Raw genomic sequence first — 14,396 nt, 5'->3', positions numbered from 1 at the left:
ATGGACAATGGACGCAAACAAGTTTAAGAACGAAAGCATGTAGGTACACGTGGGCATGAATAAAAAATGGTAACGGGAAGTAATTATGCGTAGATGAATCAACCAACACAACAAAGAACACGGGGGTGGGCCAGAAGAGAATTAGAGCAACATTTATAGCGTAACGATTGATGAAAGAAACCGCCGGGAATGTAGTAAATGGATGTATGTCCGGGGCTGTCATTTCTGCACAAACAAAAATAATAAATTTACATTATAAATTCAGATATTAACACTGAATTAATAACGCAAACAAACACAGGTGAAACGGAAATAGTCAAGCCACAGACACCACAACCATCTACTAACACACAACCACAAGTGCCACCACATATTGCAGCTAAAAATCAACAACATATCATAACATATACAACATATGAAAAAACAGCACTTATAGTAGGTGGAGTCGCGGCTTGTTTACTCATGATTTGGTTAACGAACTGATTTGGATAAATAGTTCTTAGCGGATACGTACAACAGCCCTGCAATTGCTACGATCAGTGCTCACAAGTTTTGACTAAGCCAAGTGGTGGTCTTAGCTAATAAATTCAAGAGCCCAGCCTGATGAACTTCATTCGTTGTGAAAATATCAAACTTCTTCCTCGGTATATAATGTGGTGCTGGTAAGTATATTTGCCACATCGCTTGTTTCTTTAACCAATCCTTGGCCACATCTTTAGATATCTTAGCCGCGGTGGCTAATTTTTTTATTGCTCCTATACCTTTCCAATATCCTTGTGTGCTGTAGTAAATTTTATTCATTATTAATTAATATTGATATTTCTTTTAATTAGTCTCATGACGATCGTTGAATCGCATCATAGCAGTATAGGTATATAAATCTGGCTCCAGTTGAAGTGAGCCAGAACCCCTATTACCTATACTACTGACTACAAAAGTCTGGTTTCCACCTTTGCCAAACTAAGCTGGAATTTCATGGCTCAATCGTAGTGCCACCAATGGCTATTACATGGCTCTTCTATGACCCTCCTTTTGACCATAAGATTCCACCTCTTTTTCCAGGCTTGCTGACTTGGTTGATGCATGTCATTGATCCCAATTGCGTGAATCGATGCTCATGATGTCAATCACTGGATTGTCTGGTCCAGACTCAATTATTTCCAGACCACCGTCATATAGCTGGAATATTGCTGAGTGCGGCGTTAAACAACAAACATACAAACAAACAAAACCTCCTTTTCGCTTGCATTTCCTTCAAACAAAATGACAGCGCCCAGTCAAAACAATCTGATCGATAGGCAAGATCTATTTTGTAATAAAACGGGTCTTACCTCACAAAGTGCATCAAATCTTTTGAGCACCTTGATTGAAACATGAAAAGATTTGGAAAATATCAAAGTTCAGACAACTTACTCGTAAAACATTTCTTTATTATACATACTTCTTATAGCAGTTGGTTATTTTTCTTTTTCCGGGCCCAAGCTTTGACACATACATACCTGCCATAGGAAATTTACAGTTTGCCCTGGATACAGTCATTGTAGGATGTTGGTCAGGTGGACCCTTGTACCTGACCAGCATGTTGTTGATTTTTGTCACCTGCTGCAGCGCTTGCATGGAGAGTTTAAATTAGTGTTAGGTTCTGTCCATACATCAGTCTCATTGATGTTGTTGTTACCAAGTTGTCTCCAGAACCTTTGCATGGATTTGGTTCAAGTGACTGTTTGTGCAGGAAGCATGTTTATTTGCAAGATTTCTCTATAAACACAGTATGGGTTACTTCATAATTTGTTGAAAGGTTTCTTTTGGAAATAGATCAACATGATAATTTGTTCCAGGGCCCATTGTTGGTAATACATCTCCAGATATAATTCATATGTTATATTCATATTAGGTAGCATTTGACTGACTTGGATTTTTATGCACAGGACTTAACAGACAGAATGTCACACCCACCAATCAGTCTTCATCATTGGTCACTTCCTGGGTGCCATTATGACAGTATTAGCATCCTGCTTGTGGTAAAAAACCTAACAAGGGATGCATAATACCTACCCTGAGTGATACTGCTTCAACAAATTTATCTTAATGACATGTTTTAATATGACATTGTAAAGAATTAAAATAAATTCAAAATATTGATAGAAAACAGCTGTTCGATTGTGCTGAGGTTAATTTGTGCTATGTCTTTCATTAACTCGGAAAAAGCATGTGGCCTTTTGCTTCAACGCCTATCTGAAATCCATGTGCAGCGTGCCTTATTTGTGGAGGGCCATAAGGGATTTATTCTCTCGCTGAGAAATTTATTTCCCTCCAAGGCAGGATGTTGAGTAGTTTATCAAGATCACATGGACCAATCAGATCTCATCATTCTGACATGGTTTGATAATAATAGATGTTAGCAGGTATTCTTCTTGTTCCAATGAATCTCTGTTCCGTTTAAATAAAAAAATTCGCCACAGAAAAAGATGTTCTGTTGACACACTGTCTCCAAATGTATTTGGCAAGAACCTTTAAAACTGCACAGACCATTGTCATACAACAGATAATGATTATTTCACTCTTTTCTCAGCAAAAGTAGCTTTGCTGGTTTATATTTGAATAGACTATGCTAAGGAGAGACATTACAGATACATTTCTTTGTTTCTGTGAGGTGACTAAGTGGAGTTTAATTACTTTAATTTTTTTAATGAAGAAGTACTGATGAAGACAATTCATGTTCATCCCTAATTTGATCTGATGCCTGTGGAACCAGGTGGATTTTGTGTGGGATATGGTGTGCATCAAAGCAGGGTCACTCAAACCTGCTTATATCTTTTATCCTCCATGTTCTCTTGTTCTGTTTTGACGTTTTCTACACCCCAGTCACTCAGAGGGTTCTAGGCTAGGACTTTCATCATTGTCCCAGGATCATGTCATTGGCATAACATATCTAAAGCATCAGCCATTTTTATTTTTTAAGAGAGGAACCACAACTACATGGAAAGAGACAATTGGCATATTAAATTATTATGTATTTTCTTTTCTCAGGAATTGTCATGGCAGCAAAGAAAAGCTATAGCCGAGTGAATGCAACAGTGAAGAACACAAAGGGTCGTTTCATAGGTCTATCAGACCAGAGCAGAATCTGTAATTCAAAAGATAAAGCAGTTTCATGCATTAGGATGCACTCTCTGTGTGGAAAAGTCAAAGGGCAGGTAAGAGTCATTATACAATCATAATGTACATTCAGATTAAGAATGGGATTGTGAAAATTAACATGTATTTATGCAAACCTTATATGTTGAATGTATTTACAATCTATCAGATTCCAAATCCTTCTGCATTTTGTGTGAGGCCTTACCATAAAGGATCCTTGTTTGTCACTATTTCATGTTATGTGTATGAAACTATGATGTACATTGATGATCTATGCCATTAATTAAGATATTATAAACACACATCCACACATGCATGACATACAGATACAGAGTACAAATAGTTCGATATTTTGTCCTATCCATCTATGTATTAATAGTCTCATTAGTATGGTATGTTATGTAACACCTGACAGTTTACTAGATACCAACGTTATCATTTTTCAGATATATACCAAAACATGTTTGAATGATTCTTGATATTTATACATTTAGATAGGCAACATTAAACCATGAATACAAAATGAGTAGTATAGCTAATGATGGTTCTGGACCACTTCCACTGGAGCCAGATTTATATACCTATACCACCACTACAGAGGGAATTTTTTATGCGTAAACGCTGATGCGATTCAACGATAGTCATGAGATTAAGTTAAATTGACTCCAGCTCACCAATACCTGGGGCCAATCAATGGTTCAGATGAGCCTAAATGGTAATGAAAATATTCTTTATTATTTTTATCGATAAAGCGATATTCAACATTTTTATTAAGTTCTTCGTTCATTTTACTAGGAGACCAGACTATATAACTACACTCTTCTTGGAAATTGATAAGAAACAATTGATAACCGTATTTGGTTGGTTTCACATCACTGATATAATAAATACCTTGTGGTAATTCTCTCCATTTAATAGCTTTTTCGATTGTTGTGTTGTAATTCTCAAATATTATTCTTCCCCGCCCTTAAGGCGGGGAAGTATACGGGAGAGGTTAAATTTGTAGCATGTAAGTCGACATGTTGGTTTCTTTGAAATTTCAAGCCACACAGTTACCGAAACGAAACATACAAATCATGTGAAATGTGCGTGAAATGTTGATGTTTATCTTTTCCAGCAATAAGAGATACTTCAAAATCTTCTTGCTATTCTGAGACTTAGTCACTTTTCGTAATGCTGATAACCCATGAAATTTGTTCATTTTGTTTTTAAAAGAGCTAAAAATGATCCCATTTCGCTAAAGTTAACTGGTCTATATTTTGTAAGAATAAACTATTGCGCATTGAGCGATTATCTCCTTTAGCTATAGGCGTAGTATAGAAGTGATAAATTCACGCACTGACCTTGCATTGCTGTAAATCGTGCCTTATTCAAGCTGTATCACTGAGAGTGAGTGATTATCTCCCTTACCCGAACAGCTCAATTGCGCACTACCTTTGCAATGTATCGTATGTTATTCAGGCAGCCATCGAGAAACGTTCCAGGAAGGAATTTAGGCCAAGCCTGTCACGCGCACTCAATTTTCACACTACTTTTGCAACATATTTTTCAACACGATTAAATAACAGGCTTCTATAAAGTATGACTTTGTTCAATAAACAACACATGTAAAACAACGGGTTTGATATGAGAATTTTTTTATTAGTTATCTTCATAATCACATGTATGGCGCTTGCTGTGCATAGTTGAGCACAGCATTGTTTTTAATACTTCACTGTATGTAATGTATGGTACATACTATTTCATGCGGCGTTTTACGTTTCTGCATGGTTTATTGCTTTGACAAAAAAACAAATAAAATTCCAGCAGAGATCATACACCCGTATATGTTCTTTGCTTCTGGATACATAGGACAGGTTGGTCTGTAGTTTGCAATTATTTTCCAAAAAGATAATACGGTTGCATGATATCTCCACGATGTTTGGGTTGAACATAGTAACATTCTTCTAAACAAATTTCAAATTTAAGCCGGAAGCAATCACAACACAAACCCAGTTAACCAAACGGAACCATACACAAGAGTGAGTGAGGTAGTTGGGTTTAACGCCGTCTTGAATAGTATTCCGTGTCAGCTTGATGTGGGAGGAAAGTCTGAAGTGATGCAGGTCTTAGACGTTCACCACTTTGGTGAAACCAACGAGCAAGGGTTTTGTGCTGACAACAAAATCGGAGCGAACCGAGATTCAAACACACTGTCATAGGTTTCTGGCGTGCCCAAGGGACACAACTCTGCATAGCGAATTGCAGCGGCTTTGGCGACTGGGCCAACAATGCCCCGTAAGCAACTGTAAGAAACTATTATACAACAAAGATGTTTTAGATGAGGTATGTATTGCGGAACATTCCATGAAGAAACAGTGGCTATATTACACAATCACAAACTACAAAATACATGCACAATAAACGACAATTAAAAAACACAGTAAAGAGCTACATTATAACAATTTTATTTGTAAAACAAGTGTATTATAATGATATGGAAACAATATGGGAAGTGAGCAAAACTATGGTAATGTTGTACATACATGTGCAAGGAATTTGTTTGTAATTGTTGATATGTTAACAGATCTTGGAAGTTGTTTCTGGATAACTGTTGGTAAACTTATTAAGAATCTGCACCTTTTAACAGAGTGTACTAAATTCTTTATCATGATTGGGGATTATTTGTGATTCTCTTTCTTGGTTGTATTATGTAAGACAATGCGTAATGTTGTTCATCTTCTGAGACATCACATGTTTCACAGACGTTGTTCAAATGTTGTTGGTTTTTTTTTTTATATCTACAATTTTTTCAATTTTTAGTTTGTGATTACTTAAACGAAGTTTTGAGAAAAGTGACCTATGTCCTTTGTTTTTACAATATGTAAGATAATTCTCAATATTTATAGATAACGTGACCAAACTGTATGTTCCTAACTTGCTGCTAGATAAATGGGAATCCATTAATGATTGCGTGAAATTTTACATTTGAACTGAAGTCTATTGAGTATATAATGAGTGGATTCATTACATTTTTTGTGTTCACTATTTTAAAAGTTTGCTTTATTTAACCCAACCAACATTTTGACCAGAAATATTAATATTTGCTGCAAAAGCATGCTTTAGAATGACATTTGTTGCGTTATCTATATAGGATTTTTTTTATTGGTACTAATAATGGGTATATATCAAGTTTTGCCTGACAGGCCCAGTTTTCTTGCCTGGGTTTTCTTTGTGCTGACCAATTAAAGACACTGTTTCTTTTATTGTGCTTTCCAAAGATAAGTACATTAATAACAACCAATTTGTACTGAACATAAATTCTCTCCTCCCATAGCTTACACTTATATCACATGCAGTATACAGTATGTCAAGAGATATATACAGTATACCACATGCGGTAATTTACAATGTACCGCGAGCAGTGTGCGCTGGGCAGTAGCGCACATTTCCTCCCCCCTCTCCCTCAAGCAAGCCCCTCGTGGGGGAGTGACCAGGTCACAGGTCAGGCGTGCACTGGACAGCTGTTTCACTGGGGGCTAGTGAGGGATGCGGGAGGCCGGCCATACATACTCTTGGAGTTGTGGGACTGCAACTTCATGCTGTTGTCTTATAAGGCCAAGAGTAAGATCACCAAGACGACCACTGCACGTGAGGCATGTGGGTTGTGGACGAGATACTACATAGCATAGCTGTATTACCTTATAAAGAATAGTAATGAATGTTAGAAAGATATATATCCATCAAGACCGGCGCAAGCTGGCAGTTGAGATCTGGGAGCTGAACACGAAACAGCTCCCATGCACAATAAAACGTTGTGGACCCGCAGACGGAGTTGTGTTGTATATTGAAGAAGTATCCCCTAGAACAACATACATTTTCTACGGCGGATATATTGGTGGAGCTTCGATCCTCGGTACCTCAAACCCAAAGCACCAAGATAAAGAAGGTAGTCAACACGAAGTGAATTTCTATTATTCGTCTGGGGTCCACGACATCATCTACAACATCAGCCACAACGTCGTTCACAACATCATCCACAACTTCATCCACAGCACCATCCACAACAGCAACAACGACGGCCACAACAACAGCAATAACAACAGTCAGCATTCTGGTTCATGTGGTTCGTCTACTCTCAAGCTATTTCATAAAGCTTGATATCGGCTCATCATTATTGTCTTCATCGTTTTCCCTACTCTGAGACCTTGTCACCACCCCTCCACCGTTAGCTGGGACCGGCAACTTCTGGGAAGACCAGTAAAAGAAGAATCTGAAGGTTATTTCAGCCATCGCAACCGCCCTCTACCACTAGGAAGGTAAAAGTCAGCGAAGCGTTACACAGTCCTTGATAAATATCATCAACTACAACATCAGTGCCTGAACCAGAGAAGTATCAGCTTTCTTCATTCTACTGTGTGTCTGCAGTGTGTCTATTGTTTGTCTGCAGTATCCTCTCTCAAGAAACATTTCTCAAGAACGTAGTGACATTTGTTTTCTGAAACGAACATTTTATTATTTATTTCTTGGAACAATTCATCTATTTCATTCATTGGAACATTTATTGGTAAGAACTATTTTTTATTCCCATTTTTATATAAAACAAAAATATATAACGCCATCAATGTACTTTGCGATCCATGGGGCATTCCATACAGTCCATTAGCATATGAAACTCAGTCACGTCACGCTTCCTCTTCAAGTTCGCCTCTTCAACACGAAGCGCCCCTTCAACACGAAGTGCCCCCACCCAAATCTACATTCTATACCAACTGCCCAAACGTCATGTCTATGTTGCACTTTCTTTTGTTGTTATGTTTATGGACTTTTGTCACAGTATTCATACACAGTTAGACACCGCGTACTCCACTCCCGCACATACAGAATATATTAACCTGTTAATGGCTTTTATATTAATCAGAAGTTTAAGTTAATAACCTTCATATTATATGTTGACGTACATCAGCTTTTTATCCTCAGACGTTTAGATTCTAGATAACGGTTTAATTCTATGCAGCCTAAGTCCTTCACATGATTATTCGGATAAGATATACAATATTTGATTTATCTCTTGTGTGTATGAATTTTTGGAGAACGAATGCAAGCTGATAGGAATGTTACGACTGGCCGTATGTGAGATTTCTTTGTCCTGTATATGTAGTACAGTTATTGATAATTGTATTGATTATTGTTTGTGATCTGGACATGTTCGTCCACTTCTATTATGATGTGTATTGATGACAAGAGGTTTATTGTATTTATAATGCTGTAGTTGAAATATGCTGCGTGTGAGGGGGGGAAGAGAAAGAGCTAAGCAGAGTGAGAGAGAGAAAGACTAAAAGGATGTGTGTGAGCCAGAGAGATACATATATTTAATCAAATTTCAAACAAACTCTTCGTAATGCTTCACTGATGATCTCATTAAAATACCAACAGTGTTTCAAAGTCTACTTTTTATACCAAATACACAACCGTGCATTCATCGCCACACAAACCAAAGACATAACAAATCAAACACCTCAACTTACCTACAAACAAAATCGGATGATAGATGAAACATAGTCAACATATTTGTTTGTTAAGTTATACAAATTGTGTTTACAGGTATGTTTATATGTGAAGGTTATAGTTTTATATACAATCATGAATTATTTACAACAATGCAACAACCATTTATCTGCCACCTATCATTGGATATGAAATTTGATATACTATAAAAATTAACTTGTAGTTCGGTCATCAACTGTATATGTAATATCTATATTTATGTATGACAGACTTGGGGGTGAAAGGTGTGCGCAGGTTTGTGTCTCGTATAGGTGTCAACTGTGTACAAACAGGTACAGGACAACCCTCAGACAAAAGAGCCATCACGCCATTGTCTCGGGACCTGGAGAGACACCGGGTGTTATATTGAAGAAATGATAATATAGTGATCGAGAGAAGGAGAGGAGTAGTAGTGTAGTGATGGAGAGAAGGAGAGGTGTCAACTGAAGATAAACAGGTACAGGAAAACCGCAGACAAAAGAGCCATCACGCCATTGTCTGGGGCCCTGGAGAGACACCAGGTGTCATGTCGCTATGCGGCAGGGTGGCTGATGGATTCCACCGTCTATCTGTCCCTTGATCACGGACAGACACACAGGCGTGTTCGATACCCATGGGAGGGGGATAGAGCAATCATCCTCTCTCCTCTAAGTCCCGGTACTAGTAGAAGGGCCAGCCATACCCGAGGGGAAATTGTAAACAAGATAAGTGCCATGGTAAATGTTGATGTTTTGTGATGTAATTGTATGTAACTAACATGGATGCGCAGAAGAAAGGAGAGTGATTGCTAATGTCAAATTTTACATTATATGCATTAATTTGAAAGCATAATGTGTATGCTGAATGTGGGTCAGTGAACGCAAGAGTGAACGACTGATGTGTGTAAAGTAAAAGATAAGGAGGAAATATGATAGTTTGTTTATACACGATGATGACTGATAGGCTAATTTGGCTTATCATCTGATCATATTATGTCATATACAGGTATTAATCTAGCCATAAGAAACATGAACATGGAACAAACAATAGATTCCCCACCGTAGTGTTGGTGGTATTTTTCTCATTACTGATGCCTACTGTTATAAACCAGCATAAGCAGATCATTGTTCCTATGTTTATATGATTGGTTGTATATCATGACTGTACATATGTATGTGAATGTGTTAGTAAATTGTATTGAACGATTATTAAGACAAAAAGTGGTCCACAGCAAAACATTGTACATCCCACCAAATCTAATTCTAAATTCATGTCCATCTATAATATTTATTGTTTATCTATAATATTTATTGTTTAGCGATTAGACAACATTAAGGAAATTCCTTTTGATATATATCGATTGCCGACTGTATCTCATTCACAACCCTTATTAAGGCATGAGGACACGTCCTTCGTCACGATCGGATCGTATATCACATGCAGTATACAGTATGTCAAGATATATATACAGTATACCACATGCGGAAATATACAATGTACCGCAAGCAGTGTGCGCTGGGCAGTAGCGCACATTTCCTCCCCCCTCTCCCTCAAGCAAGCCCCTCGTGGGGGAGTGACCAGGTCACAGGTCAGGCGTGCACTGGACAGCTGTTTCACTGGGGGCTAGTGAGGGATGCGGGAGGCCGGCCATACATACTCTTGGAGTTGTGGGACTGCAACTTCATGCTGTTGTCTTATAAGGCCAAGAGTAAGATCACCAAGACGACCACTGCACGTGAGGCATGTGGGTTGTGGACGAGATACTACATAGCATAGCTGTATTACCTTATAAAGAATAGTAATGAATGTTAGAAAGATATATATCCATCAAGACCGGCGCGAGCTGGCAGTTGAAATCTGGGAGCTGAACACGAAACAGCTCCCATGCACAATAAAACGTTGTGGACCCGCAGACGAATAATAGAAATTCACTTCGTGTTGACTACCTTCTTTATCTTGGTGCTTTGGGTTTGAGGTACCGAGGAACGAAGCTCCACCAATATATCCGCCGTAGAAAATGTATGTTGTTCTAGGGGATACTTCTTCAATATACAACACAACTCCGTCTGCGGATCCACAACCTTTTATTGTGCATGGGAGCTGTTTCGTGTTCAGAGTATGTCCAAGAGTATGTATGGCTGGCCTCCCGCATCCCTCACTAGCCCCCAGTGAAACAGCTGTCCAGTGCACGCCTGACCTGTGACCTGGTCACTCCCCCACGAGGGGCTTGCTTGAGGGAGAGGGGGGAGGAAATGTGCGCTACTGCCCAGCGCACACTGCTCGCGGTACATTGTATATTACCGCATGTGGTATACTGTATATATCTCTTGACATACTGTATACTGCATGTGATACTTATTTCCTCTGCACATAGCATTATATTGCGGGGAGCTATTGATGCTCTGCAGCAATCTCTACTTGATATATTTATATAAGCATTTGTCTAAATGTGATCTAACGATAGTAAGCAATCTATTTTTAATCTCCAACCAGTTCTTTGGTTTTGGCACGGAATAATTGACGCGCTTGTTGCCTCCCCTGTTCTATGAACTTTTTTTTCTCATCTTCGCTAATACCACTGGTCTTACGAGATTTTGATCGAATCTCATGCTTCATTACGTTGTATTTGGTGAGTTCCGACAGCACTAAACGAAACTCATCCTCGGATATCTTACAATCGGCCATTGCTGTCGAAATATGATCCTCAATGCTGTTCAACTTTGCTTCGGCGAGTATCCGAATCTTATCGTGTTTTAATGCTTTCTTTTGCAACCTACGAGAAATGAATTTTATCGCTATTCCTGCCAGTCCCGAGACTCCGGCCGCTATTTCCAAGCCGAGCACGATAGGCGCGGCGATTATAGTTGATAATAAACCAACACCTGCTACACCGAGTCCCATGCCAGCTGCTACAAGCGCGGTGTCAACTCCGTCCAGAGCATTCACGGCTCTGCGATACTTTTTACACAATCCAAGTCTCAACTCCCTATCCTTCTCTATTCGATGTTTTATGTCGCTTATTTCATGTAATCGAAATCCATCAACAGTATCCAATTGTTCAAATGCTTCATCGAGCGCTGGATATAAACCCATAGTGTATATTACGGTCATATAATAGTCTTTAATTGGTCTTGCTTAAATGTTTTGAGAGTATACATCAACCTTATCAAATGTATATTATACGGCAAGAATATCTTAGTAAGAGAAATGCTGCCACTTTTAATAATTTGGACCCCCTCAAGGGTTGCAACGGGTGATGCTCCAATATGAATAATACTGCAACGTTGACGTTGGTGTTTCTTTAGCCATTTAATCGATAAACCCGGTAATATTTCGAAGGCATCTACCGGTGCATCTCTGAACAAGACTTCAATAATAAGAGTAGAAAGATTAGGTATTGCACTCAAGTTAACTTTAATTTCATTGAATTCAGTAACCAAATTTAAACTAACGTTTTGGATTGCCGGACGACTATATAACATATGACCTGGGTTTTCTGGCAGGGGAGAGACTAACACACTTTTTCGTTTTGATGGGATATAAGCCGCGAGTACGATGCCACTATTTATTATCTTAGTTAAATTATGTGCCTTACCCATCATCACATACGGGGGGGTAATGACGATATTTTTAATAGCCACTCGATGTTTGCTTCGACCATAGTCCATTTATTATCATCGTTTCAGGCGGGCTCCATACAGATGTTTTTTAACAGTAGATTTTGAAATTTGCCTTCTGGTTACTGTATGGAATTCTCTATTGATAACAGGAGCACATTTAAATCTTTTGTGAGGTGCATTAAATGTAATGAGATGATCTTGTTTTGAGGTGTCATGTTTTTTAAGGCCTGGCATGCATAAGTTTCATTGCAACCAAATATTCTGGCAACTTGGGATATTGACGTCCCCACTCCATCATACCCACAATTCATCATTTTATCTTTTCATTGAGATCTGTCTCGGAGGCATTTTTAAGTGTGTGCACAACTCCATTGCATTAGTGATTGTGATTTCCCTTATAGACCCACACAATTTGGCTTCTGTGTACCCATACATCACATAACGTCCATGCATGATGTAAAGTTTCATTTTGATAAGATGTTGCATTCAGATGCAATACCACAGTATTGTAAACGTACACCTTAATGATAGCTGTTTGCATCATTATAAACCTATTCATTGGGATCGCTATTAAGTAAGAGACTTCTTTCTATAGGCATTAAAACCTATTGTGAGGTTTTACTTTCCAGTCAGGATTTTATATAATATCCCAGGGATTTTATATAATGTCCTGGGTATTTTATTAATATAACTTCCGTTCAGATTGTAACATGTAGTGAAATGTAAAATCAAATGACAAATGTTTTCTTTATATTCCCGAGGATCGAACTCACAACCTTCATATCTGTATGTACCTGAGTGTACCACGAGGCTACAGAGGTGTTGATAAGCCTCACTGGTTTTTTGAATGTCCTTTTCAAGATCCGTACGCCAGCAACAGATATTTTACACGCGTTTCCTAAGGTTCATGGAAAGTATGTTCGAAACATAAAAACGTTGATAAATGTTGTTTTAAGTTTCTTTTTTCGGTTTATAAGTATGGAAAAACACTTTCCCTCGGTTTTGGTAGACAGAGCATGCCCTGGGGGTCGGGAAAAACCATGAGGGCTTCGCCCCCTTGATTTTTCCCTCTCCCCAGGGCATGCTCTGTGTACCAAAACCTCGTGAGCGTGTTTTCTCCAATACTTAGTTACCTTATTTTTTGTCAGTAGTATGCTTTCCTCTTACATCTAACAGACCACATTACATAGAAAATTAATGACAACATCTTTTGTTTCTGGTTACCAATATTGCCACAATCTTTGTAAGTATGTTTGTGCTAAAACCATGAACATTACCTTGTATTTTGGCATGTGACTTAAAGCAGAGACCACATACCGAGGGACAGGCATCAGCAGCAGACTATCATTAAGTTAGTGATCACTGCCTCGCCCATGAGTGCAATTGATACATTGGGACTCCCTGCTGTTTTTATCCTAGCAGCTGTCAATTCAAGATGTACCAGTGAATATCCGGGGTAGAATAGGTCTTTAGCAACCTATGCTTGCCGTACAAGGCGACTAGATGATTGGGTGGTCAGGCTTGCTGACTTGGTTGATGCATGTCATTGATTCCAATTGCGTGGAACGATGCTCATGATATTTATCTATGGTTTGTCTTGTCTAGACTCGATTATTTACAGACCCCTGTCATATAGCTGGAATATTGCTGAGTGCTGGGTTAAACAACAAACCAACCAACCAATTCAAGATGCAGGACACATGCACAGATGCTCTTGTCTGAGAACTTCAGAAGTCTAGTAAACAATCTTACGCAATGCTTAAATGCTGAGAGTTTATTCCCTTCACTTCCCCTCAAGCGCACATGCTGATATTTCACTGATATTTCAAGTATTAGGCTATTGGGATCATATTTTTTAGTATTACTTTAGTTAAAAACAACATTGTATTGCATCAGAGGAATGAACAGAAGATCAATAACAAACTTGGTCAATGAAAATGTGAAAATTGTGACTAAACGTGGATGATATACAATCTTAATTAGAAGTCTATATTACCTGTTCTGCTAGGCATTGTTTTCTATGCAGAGATTTAAATTATTGTGTGTATTTATCTCGTAAGCTAAGCCAGAAATAGCAATTAGCTGTACACACATTTTCTCCCGGATTGGAAGACTTCGTATCTGAAATTATTT

At 38.4% G+C, this 14,396-nt stretch overlaps 1 protein-coding gene across 1 annotated transcript in view; it reads left to right on the top strand.

The window, feature by feature from the left end:
* LOC124115933 overlaps positions 1 to 14,396 on the top strand; it is a 452,084-nt gene that overhangs the window by 362,351 nt on the left and 75,337 nt on the right. The window contains exon 11 of the mRNA XM_046477097.2: positions 3,031 to 3,197. Within this exon, the coding sequence (XP_046333053.1) occupies positions 3,031 to 3,197 (167 nt within the window). The remainder of the gene's footprint in view (positions 1 to 3,030; positions 3,198 to 14,396) is intronic.

The sequence above is a fragment of the Haliotis rufescens genome, unplaced genomic scaffold, assembly GCF_023055435.1.
Source record: "Haliotis rufescens isolate VD_foot unplaced genomic scaffold, xgHalRufe1.0.p SCAF_5, whole genome shotgun sequence".
Classification (NCBI taxonomy): domain Eukaryota; kingdom Metazoa; phylum Mollusca; class Gastropoda; order Lepetellida; family Haliotidae; genus Haliotis; species Haliotis rufescens.
This window is presented reverse-complemented; position numbering and strand designations above follow the sequence as displayed.